Below are 14,729 nucleotides of genomic sequence, written 5' to 3'. Positions count from 1 at the left end.
GCAGTCGACATCGACGAGTTTACGGAAGTAGCAGTATGCTTCGTCAATATGCTAGCGGAGGAGATTATCCCTACTGCGAGAGTCACCACATTCCCAAACCAGAAACCGTGGATGGACAGATCGATCCGCACTGCAGTAAACGCCAGGACCGCCTCCTACAACGCGGGTCTCGCCACTGGCGATATGAGCGCCTACAAAGCGGCCTCATACGGCGTGCGGCGCGCGGTGAGAGATGCCAAACGCCGGTACCGGGAACGTGTGGAGTCCCGCTTCCACCAGGGCGACACACGGAGTATGTGGCACGGACTACGCACCATTACGGACTACAAAGCCAGGGACACTGCGCCGATCAACGCCGACTCTGCATTCACCAACGAGCTGAATCGGTTCTACGCCCGTTTCGAGGTTAGCCAGGCGGCTAATGCTATCTACCGCATGACTACCGAGGACAGTGACGTCATCAGCGAGAGACCGGTGACCAGCATCGCGGAGCATGACGTCAGAGCGGCACTGAGGAGAGTGAACACAAGGAAAGCGGCGGGGCCAGACGGCATCACCGGCCGTCTACTGCGCTGCTGTGCTGACCAGCTAGCAGGTGTGTTCACTTACATCTTCAACGAGTCCCTGGCGAAGTCTGTGGTCCCCACATGCTTCAAAAGATCCACCATCATCCCTGTGCCCAAGAACAGCAAACCCTCATCCCTGAACGATTACTGGCCAGTTGCACTGACCTCGGTAGTAATGAAGGTGTTTGAGAGACTGCTGAAGAACATCATCTCCTCCTCCATCCCAGACACCACAGATCCGCTGCAGTTCGCCTACAGATCCAACAGATCCACAGAGGATGCCATCGCCCACGTCCTACACACCACTCTCAGCCATGTGGACAAGAAACAGGGTAACTATGTGCGAATGCTGTTTGTTAATTACAGTTCAGCATTTAACACAATAGTGCCCTGCAGACTGTTCACAAAGCTGAGGGATCTGGGACTTAACAGCCGTCTGTGTGCATGGGTGTTGGACTTCCTCACTGGCAGAACTCAGGTGGTGAGGGTGGGCAGGTGCTTCTCCAACAGCATCACCATCAACACAGGAGCACCTCAGGGATGTGTCCTCTCGCCACTGCTCTACTCCCTCTACACTTCAGACTGTGTGGCCACCCATGGCTCCAACACCATAGTGAAGTTTGCTGACGACACAGTGGTGTTGGGTGCCATTGATCCGACGTCGCCCGGATCAACAAGGTCCACGTCAGGTGTTGAGGAACCAGGGCACCCTGATGAAAAGTGGGCTACTGGAACAAGAAGGCATCGGTGGGCAAGAGACGAAAACAGGGCGTTGTTGGAATGCTACTACGCAAGTAACCCCGGCGGAAGGGGCTACATGAATAGGATGAGGGACCTATGGATTCTTCGATACCCAACATCCACAATGACGGCGAAACAACTAGTAGCTCAGTGTTCCAACATTCGAAAGAAGGGACTGCTCTCACAGCTAGAGATTGACGAGGTACAACACAAATGCTACGGCAAGGAGGAGTCAGGACGCCAGGTCAGGGGGGCGATATCATCACCCCCACCCGAGATTGGGTACATAGCCCCAAGTGCGATAGGAGAAGGATCGTTGAGTGCGAGAGGAACTGACCTGAAAAATAGGATCATGGCCAAGCTTGAAACCTGGATCCCCCGTAGCCGGTTACCAAGATTACGTGAAGTACCCTCAGAAGGTCTGCTAGATGATGTTAATGCAGCACTACGGGCAATACCTACAACCACGATTACCGACACTAACAAGCTGATCTACAATACGGCAGCAGTGATCAGTGAGATGCTTGGCTACAAGTTGAAAAGCGACAAGGGGCAGTACCCTCCATGGAGAAGGAGGCTAGAGGGCAAGATCAAAGTAGCACGGAGGGAGGTTAGCCAACTAACGGAGTTGCAGCAAGGTGCGACAAATAAGGTGCCTAAGAAATACAGCAAGCTGTCCATACCTGAGGCCTTGGAAACTGCCAAGCAAAGACTCACAGCCTTGGCCAGCCGCTTGAGGAGGTACACCAGAGAGATAGAAGGCAGGAGAATGAACCAGCTGTTCTCCACAGAACCAGCAAAGGTGTACTCTCAGTGGCAAGGGAACAATAAGAGAACAGCACCACCAAGGCTGGAGACGGAGCAATACTGGAAGAGCATATGGGAGAAGGATGCAACCCATAACGGCAATGCTCAGTGGCTAGAGGATCTGAGGGCAGACCACAGCGACCTCCCTGAACAGGGTCCAGTAACCATCACAGTGGCAGATATCCAAGAAAGGGTCTCCAGTACGAAGAGTTGGACAGCACCAGGGCCCGACATGGTTCACGCCTACTGGCTGAAGAAGCTGACTGCACTCCACGAGCGTCTGGCAGCACAAATGAACCAGCTGCTAGTTAGCGAGAGACACCCGGAATGGCTAACTGAAGGCCGGACGGTCCTGATCCCCAAGGACCCCAAGAAGGGACGGGTCCCCTCCAACTACCGACCAATAACCTGCCTCAGTACTACATGGAAGCTCCTGTCAGGCATCATATCGGCTAAGATGAACAGGCACATGGGTCAATACATGAGCGGGACACAGAAAGGAATTGGCCAGAATACCAGAGGCGCAAAACACCAGCTACTGGTAGACAGAACAATCAGCCAAGACTGCAAGACCAGACTGACCAACCTGTGCACTGCCTGGATTGATTACAAGAAGGCCTATGACTCAATGCCCCACAGCTGGATACTGGAATGCCTAGAATTGTACAAGATCAATGGGACCCTAAGAGCCTTCATCAGGAACTCAATGGGGATGTGGCGTACAACACTAGAGGCCAACTCCAAGCCCATAGCACAAGTCACCATCAAGTGCGGGATCTACCAAGGAGATGCTCTGTCCCCACTGCTGTTCTGCATAGGCCTGAACCCCCTCAGTGAGATCATTAACAAGACTGGCTACGGATACCGACTACGGAACGGAGCAGTTGTCAGCCACCTCCTGTACATGGATGACATCAAGCTGTATGCCAAGGGTGAACGAGACATCGATTCACTGATCCACACTACCAGGCTATACAGCAATGACATTGGAATGTCGTTCGGACTGGAGAAGTGTAGTCGGATGGTATCAAAGAGAGGGAAGGTAGTCAGAACTGAGGGGATTGAACTACCAGAAGGCAACATTGCAGACATAGAGGACAGTTACAAGTACCTGGGGATCCCGCAGGCAAATGGGAACCATGAAGAGGCCGCTAGAAAGGCTGCAACCACCAAGTACCTGCAGAGGGTCAGGCAAGTCCTGAGGAGTCAGCTAAATGGTAAGAACAAGATCCGGGCCATCAACACGTACGCCCTGCCCGTGATCAGGTACCCTGCTGGGGTAATAGGCTGGCCAAAGGAGGAGATAGAAGCCACTGACATAAAGACAAGAAAGCTCCTTACCATGCATGGAGGGTTTCACCCCAAGTCCAGCACCCTGAGGCTGTACGCTAAGCGGAAGGAAGGGGGCCGGGGACTGGTGAGTGTCAGCACCACAGTCCAGGATGAGACAACGAACATCCAAGAATACATTGGGAAGATGGCCCCAACTGACCGAGTGCTCAGTGAATACCTCAGGCAGCAGAAACCCAAGAAAGAGGAGGGAGACGTGGAACCATCATGGAAGGACAGGCCCCTGCACGGTATGTACCACCGGTAGATAGAGGAGGTGGCTGATATCCAGAAATCCTACCAGTGGCTGGACAAAGCTGGACTGAAAGACAGCACAGAGGCACTAATCATGGCAGCACAAGAACAAGCTCTGAGCACAAGATCCATAGAGGCTGGGGTCTATCACACCAGGCAAGACCCCAGGTGCAGGCTGTGTAAAGATGCCCCAGAGACAATCCAGCACATAACAGCAGGGTGCAAGATGCTAGCAGGCAAGGCATACATGGAACGCCATAACCAAGTGGCCGGCATAGTGTACAGGAACATCTGTGCCAAGTATAACCTGGAAGTCCCGAGGTCAAAATGGGAGATGCCCCCAAGGGTGGTGGAGAATGACCGAGCTAAGATCCTGTGGGACTTCCAGATACAGACGGACAAAATGGTGGTGGCTAACCAACCGGACATAGTGGTGGTAGACAAACAGAAGAAGACGGCCGTAGTGATCGATGTAGCGGTTCCGAATGACAGCAATATCAGGAAGAAGGAACACGAGAAGCTGGAGAAATACCAAGGGCTCAGAGAAGAGCTCGAGAGGATGTGGAGGGTGAAGGTAATGGTGGTCCCCGTGGTAATCGGAGCACTAGGTGCGGTGACTCCCAAGCTAGGCGAGTGGCTCCAGCAGATCCCGGGAATAACATCGGAGATCTCTGTCCAGAAGAGCGCAGTCCTGGGAACAGCTAAGATACTGCGCAGGACCCTCAAGCTCCCAGGCCTCTGGTAGAGGACCCGAGCTTGAAGGATAAACCGCCCGCAGGGGCGTGCTGGGTGTTTTTATATATATATATGTATATAATGTTCTTCCTCTACACCCCCCCCCCCCCCCCCCCCCAATTTTTGCACATGTCGAGGAGCGTGTCAGGCTACATTTCACTGTGTGTTATACTTGTATAACTGTGCAAATTCCCTGCTGACTCGGCCTCAGGATGTCTAGAGGCAAGAACCAAGCGCACCCAAATGAGCGCACCAGTGATCATGTGCGCATCACGCAGAGGGAGAGTGAGGGACGAAAAGCAACAGCAGAGCATGGCAGTTGTATCGCAGTTTGTGTGATTCCGTGTGCGTTAATGAGACTGTAAGTGTTATTGCCTTTGACAGGTTAACTGGTATGATAATAGTTATAGTTTTTTGTGTATGTTTAAGCTAAAGTTATGCTTCAGTACACTGCTACCACATTAGTAGGTTTATTTAATTATTTAATTAACTAGCACTAAGTTAATACCAGTGGCCAGAATCTCCCCCAATGATTATATCCCGCGGTTAAAGGATTTTTCTGTTGTTTATTGTTTAGTTTAACTGTTGTTAGCTTGCCACATGCTTGCCTTAGTACTAGCAACTGGGAAGATATGTGCTATTTAGCCAACTTCTGGTCTTACGGCGACCCCTTGTGGACATTGTAAAATATTGCTGTGTCTGAGTAGATGATGTGTTCTGATTGTTGCTTGGTTGTCTTTGAGCCTGATAATTATAGTGTTACCTGTTTCTGTTTCCAGACAACCATGCTTATAGTCACCGATACTGCACCTGCCACAATTATCAGTGCATATCTTCTGTGAAGCTCCATTAAAGACGGTGAACTAAACTCCTGGACTGCTGCAGTCTTTCTGACCGAAGACTTAGGCCAGACTTGTATACCCAGCACTTCCAGTATATATATATTCTACAATAACTATGCATGTGACAAATAAAGAACCTTGAACCTTGAGTTATTACTCAATATTTATGGATGATGTTCTTTCAGTGTTGCACTTTGTAGACGCTCCCTGAGCCTCACAGCCAGCTGCACATGGACCAGCTGACATTACCCAGCATTAGAGGCGGGTGTAAAAAATGGATTTTCCTATTTAAATGGTTTTAATTGGAATAAAGCGATGTTGATTCATTCAATCCTGAATTGATTTTTAATATAAATGTATTTTGCCAGAATCTCAGGTTAAAGCTCCCAAAAGTATTTCAACAACAAGCAAACAGATAAAACAGTAAATGAGAGCAGCTAAACACACAAAGATGGAAACACAGAGCGTGGATCGTTCACTCGACGGCACGTACACGGACACGCCGTCGGGGCTGAAAGTGGACAGCTCACAGATCCTGAAGCTGCAGGTTTCATCTGTCTCCAACCAAAACTGACTGAACCAGCAGCAGAAGAAGATCCAAACTACGCTTTACGTTTGATGAACATCGTCATGAATTCTCTCTGACTTTGACGTTTACTTCCTGCACAGCTCTCTCTCTCTCAGTGTACTTCAAGAACAGTTTACCTTCAAAAATCTGTTTCCTGCATTATTCATTGCTTATTACGCACCAGTCTGCTGTTGTGTTCACTGCTGTCGGCCTCCCAAAACAAAGCCTCATTTCTGCTGTTCAATACTGAAGAAATGTAAACCTTTTAAAATGATGACAGATTACAAACTCTCAGCTGTGTCTGTAATCAAACCTCTGTAACTTTGCTTCACTTCAGCAGCATCAGCTCATGTTCACATGTTGATTCATGGTTTGCTTCAGTTTTTGATGGACTGCAGAATATTTTGAAGGTTATCTGCTATAAAAAGCCAGAACAGGAAAATCTGCTTCATGTGTTTCTGTTTGATCCTCAGTGACTTTGACACAAAGGCCTCTGCTGTGATGATCACACCTCTGATCAAGTCTCACAGTGTCAGCTTTGTTTTTATACATATGGATATGTGCTGATAAATGATCAGAATTATAATATTTCCCACTGTCTGCTGTGTGCCGTGACCTTTGACCTGCTAAAGACAGTCAGCTGTGGATTATTCATTGTTGTGTCTGATACTTAGAACTGTGAGGAAGAACACTACACAGTTAATCAGGGTCCCCTCTCTCTGAATCAGGAAAGGTGGGCAGGCCGCGTGTGGGGCGCGGGCCATACGTTGAGTCTCACTGTTTGAAATGTGAACATTGTTCTGCTGCAGTCAATGGACTAAACCAGAGAAGAAGAAAACAGACTTTACCATGAAGATCCTCAGTGTGGATCAGTATAATATCAGCCTGATGTCTGCAGTTTAGTGTCAGCACAACTTTCACATCATATTCATCTCAGCACAACTAAAACATGCTGACTGACCTCAGAGTTTCAAGTCCACATCCTGGACTCTCCAGGAAACCACACAGATGCTTCACTCCTGAATCCTGCAGCTTGTTGTTGGAGCTCAGGTCCAGCTCTCTCAGATGGGAGGGGTTGGACTTCAGTGCTGCTGCCAGATAATCACAGCTGATCTCTGACAAACAACAGTCCATCAATCTGTATAAAGAATGAAAGATGTAAGTTTATTAGACAAAGTGTGAGCTTGAAATCATTCAGTGTTTCATCATCTGTTCAGAGCTGAAGAAGGTTCAGAATGTAGAAGTTTAGAAAATGGAAACTCCAAACAGCTGAAGCCAACAGGAAGCAGCTTCAAACAAACACAACAAGAGAAAAAAACTCTGAATGTTTCACAGTAAAGTCGTACATTTCTCATAAAAACAGGACAAAGACTTGAAAAAGTCGTGTTTTTCCTTCCAGGAACCACAAGGCTTCACTTTTAAAGGTGAAGTGTGAAAGAAATGGACATATTTGAAGTCCAACACCTTTTTCCAGTCACATTATTAAAGCAGACAAACTACAAGCTCATTTTCATTCCAACAAGTCATCTTCTGACCTGGACTAACAACACTGGTCTCTATGTGCAGCTGGCTGTGAGACCAGTGCTCAGGGAGCGTCTACAAAGTGCAACACTGAAAGAACATCACACACTCATTTGCTTCCATCATCCAACCTGAAGAGGAAACAGGGACGCCTCCCCTTCAAAGTAAAAGCTGCTCCTTTTGGACACAGTATCAAAGAAAGTCTACAGTATATCATAGAAAAGACAGAACAAAGTTTTGGTTGTTTTTAAATTGTGCAGAAATGAAACTACACTAAGCTCAATTATGTGACAGACATTTCATCCCATGTCAGTTTGGCCTCATCCTGGGCCGGATTATCCAGCACACACTCTGACCACAGGCCCAGGGGCCACGCACAGCTGGGCTCCATCCAAGAGACAGGAAACAAACCAACACAATAATAAAAAGCACCATGTGATCTTCTTACATCTTCAAGACAAACATAGGAAAAACATGAGCATATTTGTTTCCTGATAAAATGATGTGACAGGTAGAACAGAGTAAAGTGGTGGTGTTACAGCCTTTCTCCCCTCTGCTGCCGAGGCTGTTAGTCTCTCCCAAACTCAGCTACAGGACTTCCAAATGAATGAAAGCAGCAGAAGTGGCTTTACAAATGAAAGAGGAAGAGGAGAAGAAGAGGAGAGGGAGGCCACCCTGACCATCACTCCAGCTGAAAACATCACACTTCCATTAAAGTTGGTGAGGAAATGTTGAGCAGGATGAGCTGCTGGCTAATCTGGAGGCTGTAGCAGCAGCTCACAGTCACAGTGGATTTCCACTCATGAAAAAGCTCTGGCTGCTTCATTTCTCATCTCATATCAGAGACTTTAATGCTTCACTGAAGCTGTACTGTGATGCTTCCATATCCCAGTGAGGCCTCCATAATGATTTCAGCTGTTCTGTACACACACTGTGTGCCCTGTATGGCTCAAAGTCTCTGCAGCCTGTTTTTATCTGCTATCATCAGATCTTCATCATCCTCATTCACATCCCTCACACACTCTACAGCCTCATCAGCACTGACTTCATCTTCACTGACTGATGGAGCACAACATGAACCTGTGGAGGCTGAAACACTGTCCTGTCAAACATCTCCCCATCACCACTCCACTTCTGTCAGCCTTTAAATGAACCCTGCTCAAGTCTGTCACTTCTGTTTGGAGCCAAAAGGAAAAACTGTTGTTCAGTCGTTTGGAAAGACAACATTTCTGAAAGCACTCAAACTTCTTCACATTTGTCTTCAGACACATCCTGAACATTTCGGAACTAAAGAAAGTTTCAAACATCAAAGACCTGAAATATAGAAAATCTACAACAGCTGCAGTCAGTGAACTCACCTCAGAGTCTCCAGTCGACAGTTTGGACTCTCCAGTCCAGCACACAGAAGCTTCACTGCTGAATCCTGCAGGTTGTTGTTGTTACTCATGTCCAGCTCTGTCAGATGGGAGGGGTTGGACTTCAGAGCTGAGGCCACAACTTCACAGTGAGACTCTGAGAGTCGACACTGAGTCAGTCTGTGATGATAGAAAATATAAAATGTGTTATTATAAAAGCAGAAAATCTGCATTATAAACACAGACTGAATGTATATGAAGACAAAACAGAGTGAGGTCATAATCTGATGAATCTGCTCTTCACATCTGTGCTTCAGCTCCTCTTACTGTGTTTGACATGACACAACGATTGAGTCTCTCTCAGACCTGAAGACTTTTAATGAGAATCTTTGTTTGGCTTTAATCTGCAGATGAAGGAGGAAGATGGTGTCACATTTAGGCTTCCATAATTTTTTTATTAACTGTATTTATATAGCGCTTTACTAGTCCCTAAGGACCCCAAAGCGCTTTACATATCCAGTCATCCAGTGAATTCACACACACATTCACACACTGGTGATGGCAAGCTACATTGTAGCCACAGCCACCCTGGGGCGCACTGACAGAGGCGAGGCTGCCGGACACTGGCGCCACCGGGCCCTCTGACCACCACCAGTAGGCAATTGGTGAAGTGTCTTGCCCAAGGACACAAAGACCGAGACTATCCAAGCCAGGGCTCGAACCGGCAACCTTCCGATTACAAGGCGAGCTCCCAACTCTTGAGCCACGATCGCCCCAATGTCCACAGTCTGTCACTAAGATCTGATCCAGAGTCAGAGTGAAGACACACATTTGGACTGCTTCCTGTTTTGACTCCAGAACATTTTGAATGAGTTCAGCTCAGTGAAGAGTTCCAGCTGGAAAGATGATCTCTGTTTGCTACCTGCTGTCAGGTACGACTGTTCACGTCCACACGCAGGAAAAACCTGCTGACTGTTACCAAACGGAGCAGAAATCTCATCACTGGACAATAATGATGAATGAACTCAGAGCTGCTGATATCAGATCTGATTTCAGGGGAACTAAACACAGAAATGATTGGCTCATTTGAGCTTTCTGAGCCATTATCTGCTGGTGTGTCGCTAGTTGGCAGAAAATGATTTGTATTCCTGTTCAGGGCTTCAGTGTTTATGAGTCCAGATCCAGGTGACAGCAAGTCAAAATGATGTTACCTGTCTGTGTCCAGCAGCAGCCTGTATTCACTTTGAATATTGTTATAACCTGACATGGATCAGTTTGTCTTTGATTGGTTTGTAAATGTCACTGTTTCCATTGGACCTGAGTGACGTACAAAGACAGAGAGGGAGAGAAAGGAGAGAGAGGATGGAGACAGCAAAGAGAGAGCAAACACAAACAGGTGAGAGTGGACAGGTGACCAAGGTCAGCAACCAATCAGAGAGCTTCTGTTTGACCCACAGTCACTGATGATGACTGCACATAACCAAGCAGTGTGTTACTCTGATATCAAATATGGATCCTGCTCTTATAATAATGATCATCAGATGATGTTATTGTGTTATTTTGTAGCTGAATACGATGTTTGTGTGATTATCAGTGAAAGAAGCAGTGAGGAGGATGGAGAGAGAGAGAGAGGACAGAGGGTGAAGTTAGAAACACTAAAAGGATTTTTCATGGATTTCATGGATGATTTGAGTGATTTCCAGCAGGACACTTAAACATGCTCAGATGACACTACAGTGCTCGGACTTATATCCAACAATGATGAGACAAACTATAGGACAGAGGTGCAACAACTAGAGTCATGGTGCCACGACAATAACTTGGTCTTAAACACCAAAAAGACCAAGGAGATCATTGTAGATTTCCGGAAGAGGGGTCATAACAACCATCTGCCTCTCTTCATTGGCAGTGAGGCGGTGGAGAGGGTGAGCAGTTTTAAATTCTTGGGGGTAACTGTGACCGAGGACCTGTCCTGGGGCAACCATATCACCTCAGTTGTACGGAAGGCCCAACAGCGCCTCTACTACCTGAGGAGACTGCGGAGCGCACACATTCCCAGATCTCTGATGTTGAACTTCTACAACTGTGCCATCAGCAGCGTTCTGACGTATGGATTTCTAGTGTGGTTCCCCAGCTGCACCAAGGCCGATCAGCAAGCACTCCAGCGGGTGGTGAAAGAAGCTGGCAGAATTATTGGAACAAGTCTGCCAGAGATCAGTAATATCTTCCCCACTCGCTGTCTGAGGAGGGTGCACAGTATCCTGCGGGACCAACATCACCCTGCGCGCCACCTTTTCCATCTGCTGCCCTCAGGGAGAAGGTACAGGTCTATACAGGCCAGAACATCCAGACTGGCCAACAGCCTGTATCCACAGGCTGTGAGGCTCCTGAACTCTCTGCCCCCCTCTCACGGACAATAACCATATCCAACTTCTTAATAGCAATGAACTGGTCTGCATTGGTGCATCATATCTTTATTCTCTTCCCCCTCCTGCCCCCCCCCCCCCTCTTTCTTAAATAGATAACTATCATATCTGATATCATATCTCACAGTACAATAATATTGAATGGGTTGCATTGTTGTATTTTGTCATGTTTCTCAGGTCTTTGTCTGAATTTCTACGAACATTATTGCTAAGGATTGTCTTATTGCATTGGAGTCACACTGGGTTAAATATGTACACTTGGGTTTTAAGGGGTATTTATTATTTTCTTCTTTTTTTGGGGGTTGTATGGAAGCCCCAAACGCAATTTCATTGTTCTTGACAATGACAATAAATAAATAAATACTAAATACTAAATGTCAGTGGACGTCCTAAAGAACATATTCACTGATATGAAACGTGTCATTGAACAGGATTAATATCAGTGGAAACATGGTGGAAACAGCTGTGACTGCATGGATGTGACACACTTCAAATCTGTTCTCCACTCTTGGATTTGGGATCCATGGAGCTGCTGCTGAGTCTGTACAATAAAGGAATGGTGTGGAAGGTTGCAGCGTACGGACACAAACACTTTGTGGTTACAATCTGATTTTATTTTCGACATTAAACTACTAAGCTACACTGATCAATGATGTTAATGATCACATCTGGACTCACCCAGCCTTTCTGCAGCTCCTCACAGCTGGAATCAGTCTCTGTCGTCCCCACTCTGATGTGTTGTACTTCTGCAGGTCCAACTCATCCAGAACCTCCTCTGACATCTGCAGCATGAAGGCCAGAGCTGAGCACTGGATCTCAGAGAGTTTCTTCTCTGATCTGTTCTCTGACTTCAGGAACTCTTGGATCTCCTGAAATAATGAGAGGTCGTTCATCTCCATCAGACAGTGGAAGATGTTGATGCTTCTGTCAGGAGAGATTTCATCACTGTTCATCCACTTCAGGTTGTTGATGACTCTCTGGATGGTTCCTGGACTGATCTCTGTCTGACCCAGCAGACCTACTAAGAGTCTCTGGTTGGACTCCAGACAGAGGCCATGAAGGAAGCGAACAAACAGGTCCAGGTGGCCATTTTTACTCTGGAGGGATTTCTTAATGGCTCTGCTCAGGAAATCATCCAGAGATGGTTTAATGTGGGGAAACCGAAGCAAATTAGTATAATCATGATAGTCAAAATCAAAGTCAGAATCATAACAAAAATCTCCCAAAAAGTTCTTCAGCACCTTTGTCTTCCTGTTGGTGTGACAGTGGAACATGTAGACTGCAGCCAGAAACTCCTGAATGCTCAGATGAACAAAGCAGTAGACTGGTTTCTGGAAGATCACACACTCTCTTTTGAAGATCTCTGTACAAACTCCTGAGTACACCGAGGCCTCTGTCACATCCAGACCACACTGCTCCAGGTCTTCTTGGTAGAACATGATGTTTCCTTTCTCCAGATGTTCAAACGCCAGCCTCCCCAGCTTCAGAAGAACTTCCCTGTCAGCCTTCGTCAGCTCCTGTGGACTCGTCTCACGTCCTTCATGGTACTTGTTCTTCTTCTTCTTTGTCTGAACCAGCAGGAAGTGTGAGTACATGTCAGTCAGGGTCTTGGGCAGTTCTCCTCTCTGCTCTGTAGTCAACATGTGCTCCAGAACTGTAGCAGTGATCCAGCAGAAGACTGGGATACTACACATGATGTGGAGGCTCCTGGATGTCTTCATGTGGGAGATGATTCTGCTGGACAGCTCTTCATCACTGAATCTCCTCCTGAAGTACTCCTCCTTCTGGGCGTCAGTGAAGCCTCGTACTTCTGTTAGCCTGTCAACACATGTAGGAGGGATCTGATTGGCTGCTGCGGGTCGGGAAGTTATCCAGACGAGAGCCGAGGGAAGCAGATTCCCCTGGATGAGGTTTGTCAGCAGCTGGCTGACTGATGACTTCTGTGTGACATCAGACAGCAGCTTCCTGTTGGTGAAATCCAATGAAAGTCTGCTTTCATCCAGGCCGTCAAAGATGAACAAAAGCTGAGAGACAGCCAGCTTCTCTGCTGTGACCTTCTGTAATGTTGGATGGAAAACATGGAGCAGCTCCAGAAGACTGTACTGCTCATCTCTGATCAGGTTCAGCTCCCTGAATGAAAGCAGAACCACCACACTGACATGTTGGTTCTCCAAGCCCTCTGCCCAGTCCAGAGTGAACTTCTGCACTGAGAAGGTTTTTCCAACACCAGCCACGCCGTTGGTCAGAACCACTCTGATAGGTCTCTGTTGGTCAGGTAAGGCTTTAAAGATGTCCTGGCACCTGATTGGAGCGTCATGGAGGGCGTCCATCTTGAAAGCTGTCTCCAGCTGCCTCACCTCATGTTGGGTATGAACCTCTTCACTCTGTCCCTCTGTGATGTAGAGCTCAGTGTAGATGGTGTTGAGGAGGGTTCTACTTCCTGTTTCATCACTTCCTTCAGTCACACGTTCACATCTCCTTCTCAGACTGATCTTATGTTCATCTAAAACCTCCTGCAGACCAACATCTGCTGAAAGAAAGAAAAACAATGAGACTAAAGAGAAAGAAAACTCTTCAATGTCTGAACAACACAAGAAGTCCAGTTTTCAGAAATGAGTCCATCAGCAGACAGATGTTCAGTCTTACTTTGTACACAGCTGCTCTGACTGGCTGTCTGCAGTCCAGCTCTGCTTCTGGATCTTTCTCCACACTGGGGACAGGAGGAGTCTCCTGATGAAGCAGACTGGTCCCAGTATGAGGAAATGCACTGTTTGCAGAACCAGTGTCCACAGCTGGTAGAGACTGGATCCTTCAGGACGTCCTGACACAAAGCACAGCAGGACAGCTGCTCCTCCTCACAAACACCACTCCTCTTCCTCTTCCTCCCTCTGTGAACACATTTCTTTATCACTACAATCAGTGACTGTTAGTGACAAACATCCAGATTTGACAACACTGTGCAGAAGCTCTGATGGTGACACAGAAAAGTCAAAGTGGAGATACTTCTGTCCACCTTTGATTAGACTCATTATAAAAAGGAAGAAAAAGTTTGAACACAGTCATGTTTCCAGTTCACTGACTTACATTTATTCCATGGACACTCACTCTAACCTGAAGCACAGCTACAACCCAACATTGTTGAGGCCTCATCTCCTCCTTTCCTGACTGTAGAGGTTAAATATGCAACAACCAACAAATAAAAGAATTTGGTTCATTTCAAAGAAATTCACACGGTGACCAAGTAAAGTAACCGTAGTATAGGAGACAACATCCCGTTGATGGTGGGATTATTTGAAAGATTTACTTTGGTCACGTCACCAAATGCAGTTGAACCACCCGTGGATCCATGTTTGACCATTCTACCACTCTGAGCTCTGCTTTTGAATCATTTTATTATTATCATCATTCATTTATTCATTCTTTGGAGGGGGGCTATTACCTAATGCCGCCCTAATAAGCTGATGTTCAAGGGGAAATATAACAGAAACTCTTTCAGTGTTATTCATTAATAAATTAACAGATAAACTGTGAAGAAGAAAAAACTGAGATTTAAAGGAGAGAGTGAGAAACTTGATCATCCATCC

The 14,729-nt window shown here is 47.0% G+C and overlaps 1 protein-coding gene and 1 pseudogene across 1 annotated transcript; both read right to left on the bottom strand.

The window, feature by feature from the left end:
• LOC146676687 (NACHT, LRR and PYD domains-containing protein 3-like) overlaps window positions 1–14,503 on the bottom strand; it is a 58,630-nt pseudogene extending 44,127 nt beyond the window's left edge.
• Window positions 8,719–13,670, bottom strand: LOC146676688 (protein NLRC3-like; the record flags this gene model as incomplete). The annotated part of the gene is made up of 2 exons (XM_085400859.1): window positions 8,719–8,899; window positions 11,824–13,670. Coding segments are annotated over 2 exons (2,028 nt in total), but the record flags the coding sequence as incomplete, so codon positions are not given.
• Window positions 14,504–14,729: the final 226 nt, after the last annotated feature.

Source organism: Rhamphochromis longiceps, linkage group LG3, assembly GCF_057381845.1.
Source record: "Rhamphochromis longiceps isolate RC_006_pf linkage group LG3, R_longiceps_female_GT1.1, whole genome shotgun sequence".
NCBI lineage: Eukaryota > Metazoa > Chordata > Actinopteri > Cichliformes > Cichlidae > Rhamphochromis > Rhamphochromis longiceps.
Note: the sequence above shows the minus strand (reverse complement) of the source record. Positions and strands in the feature narration are given on the sequence as shown.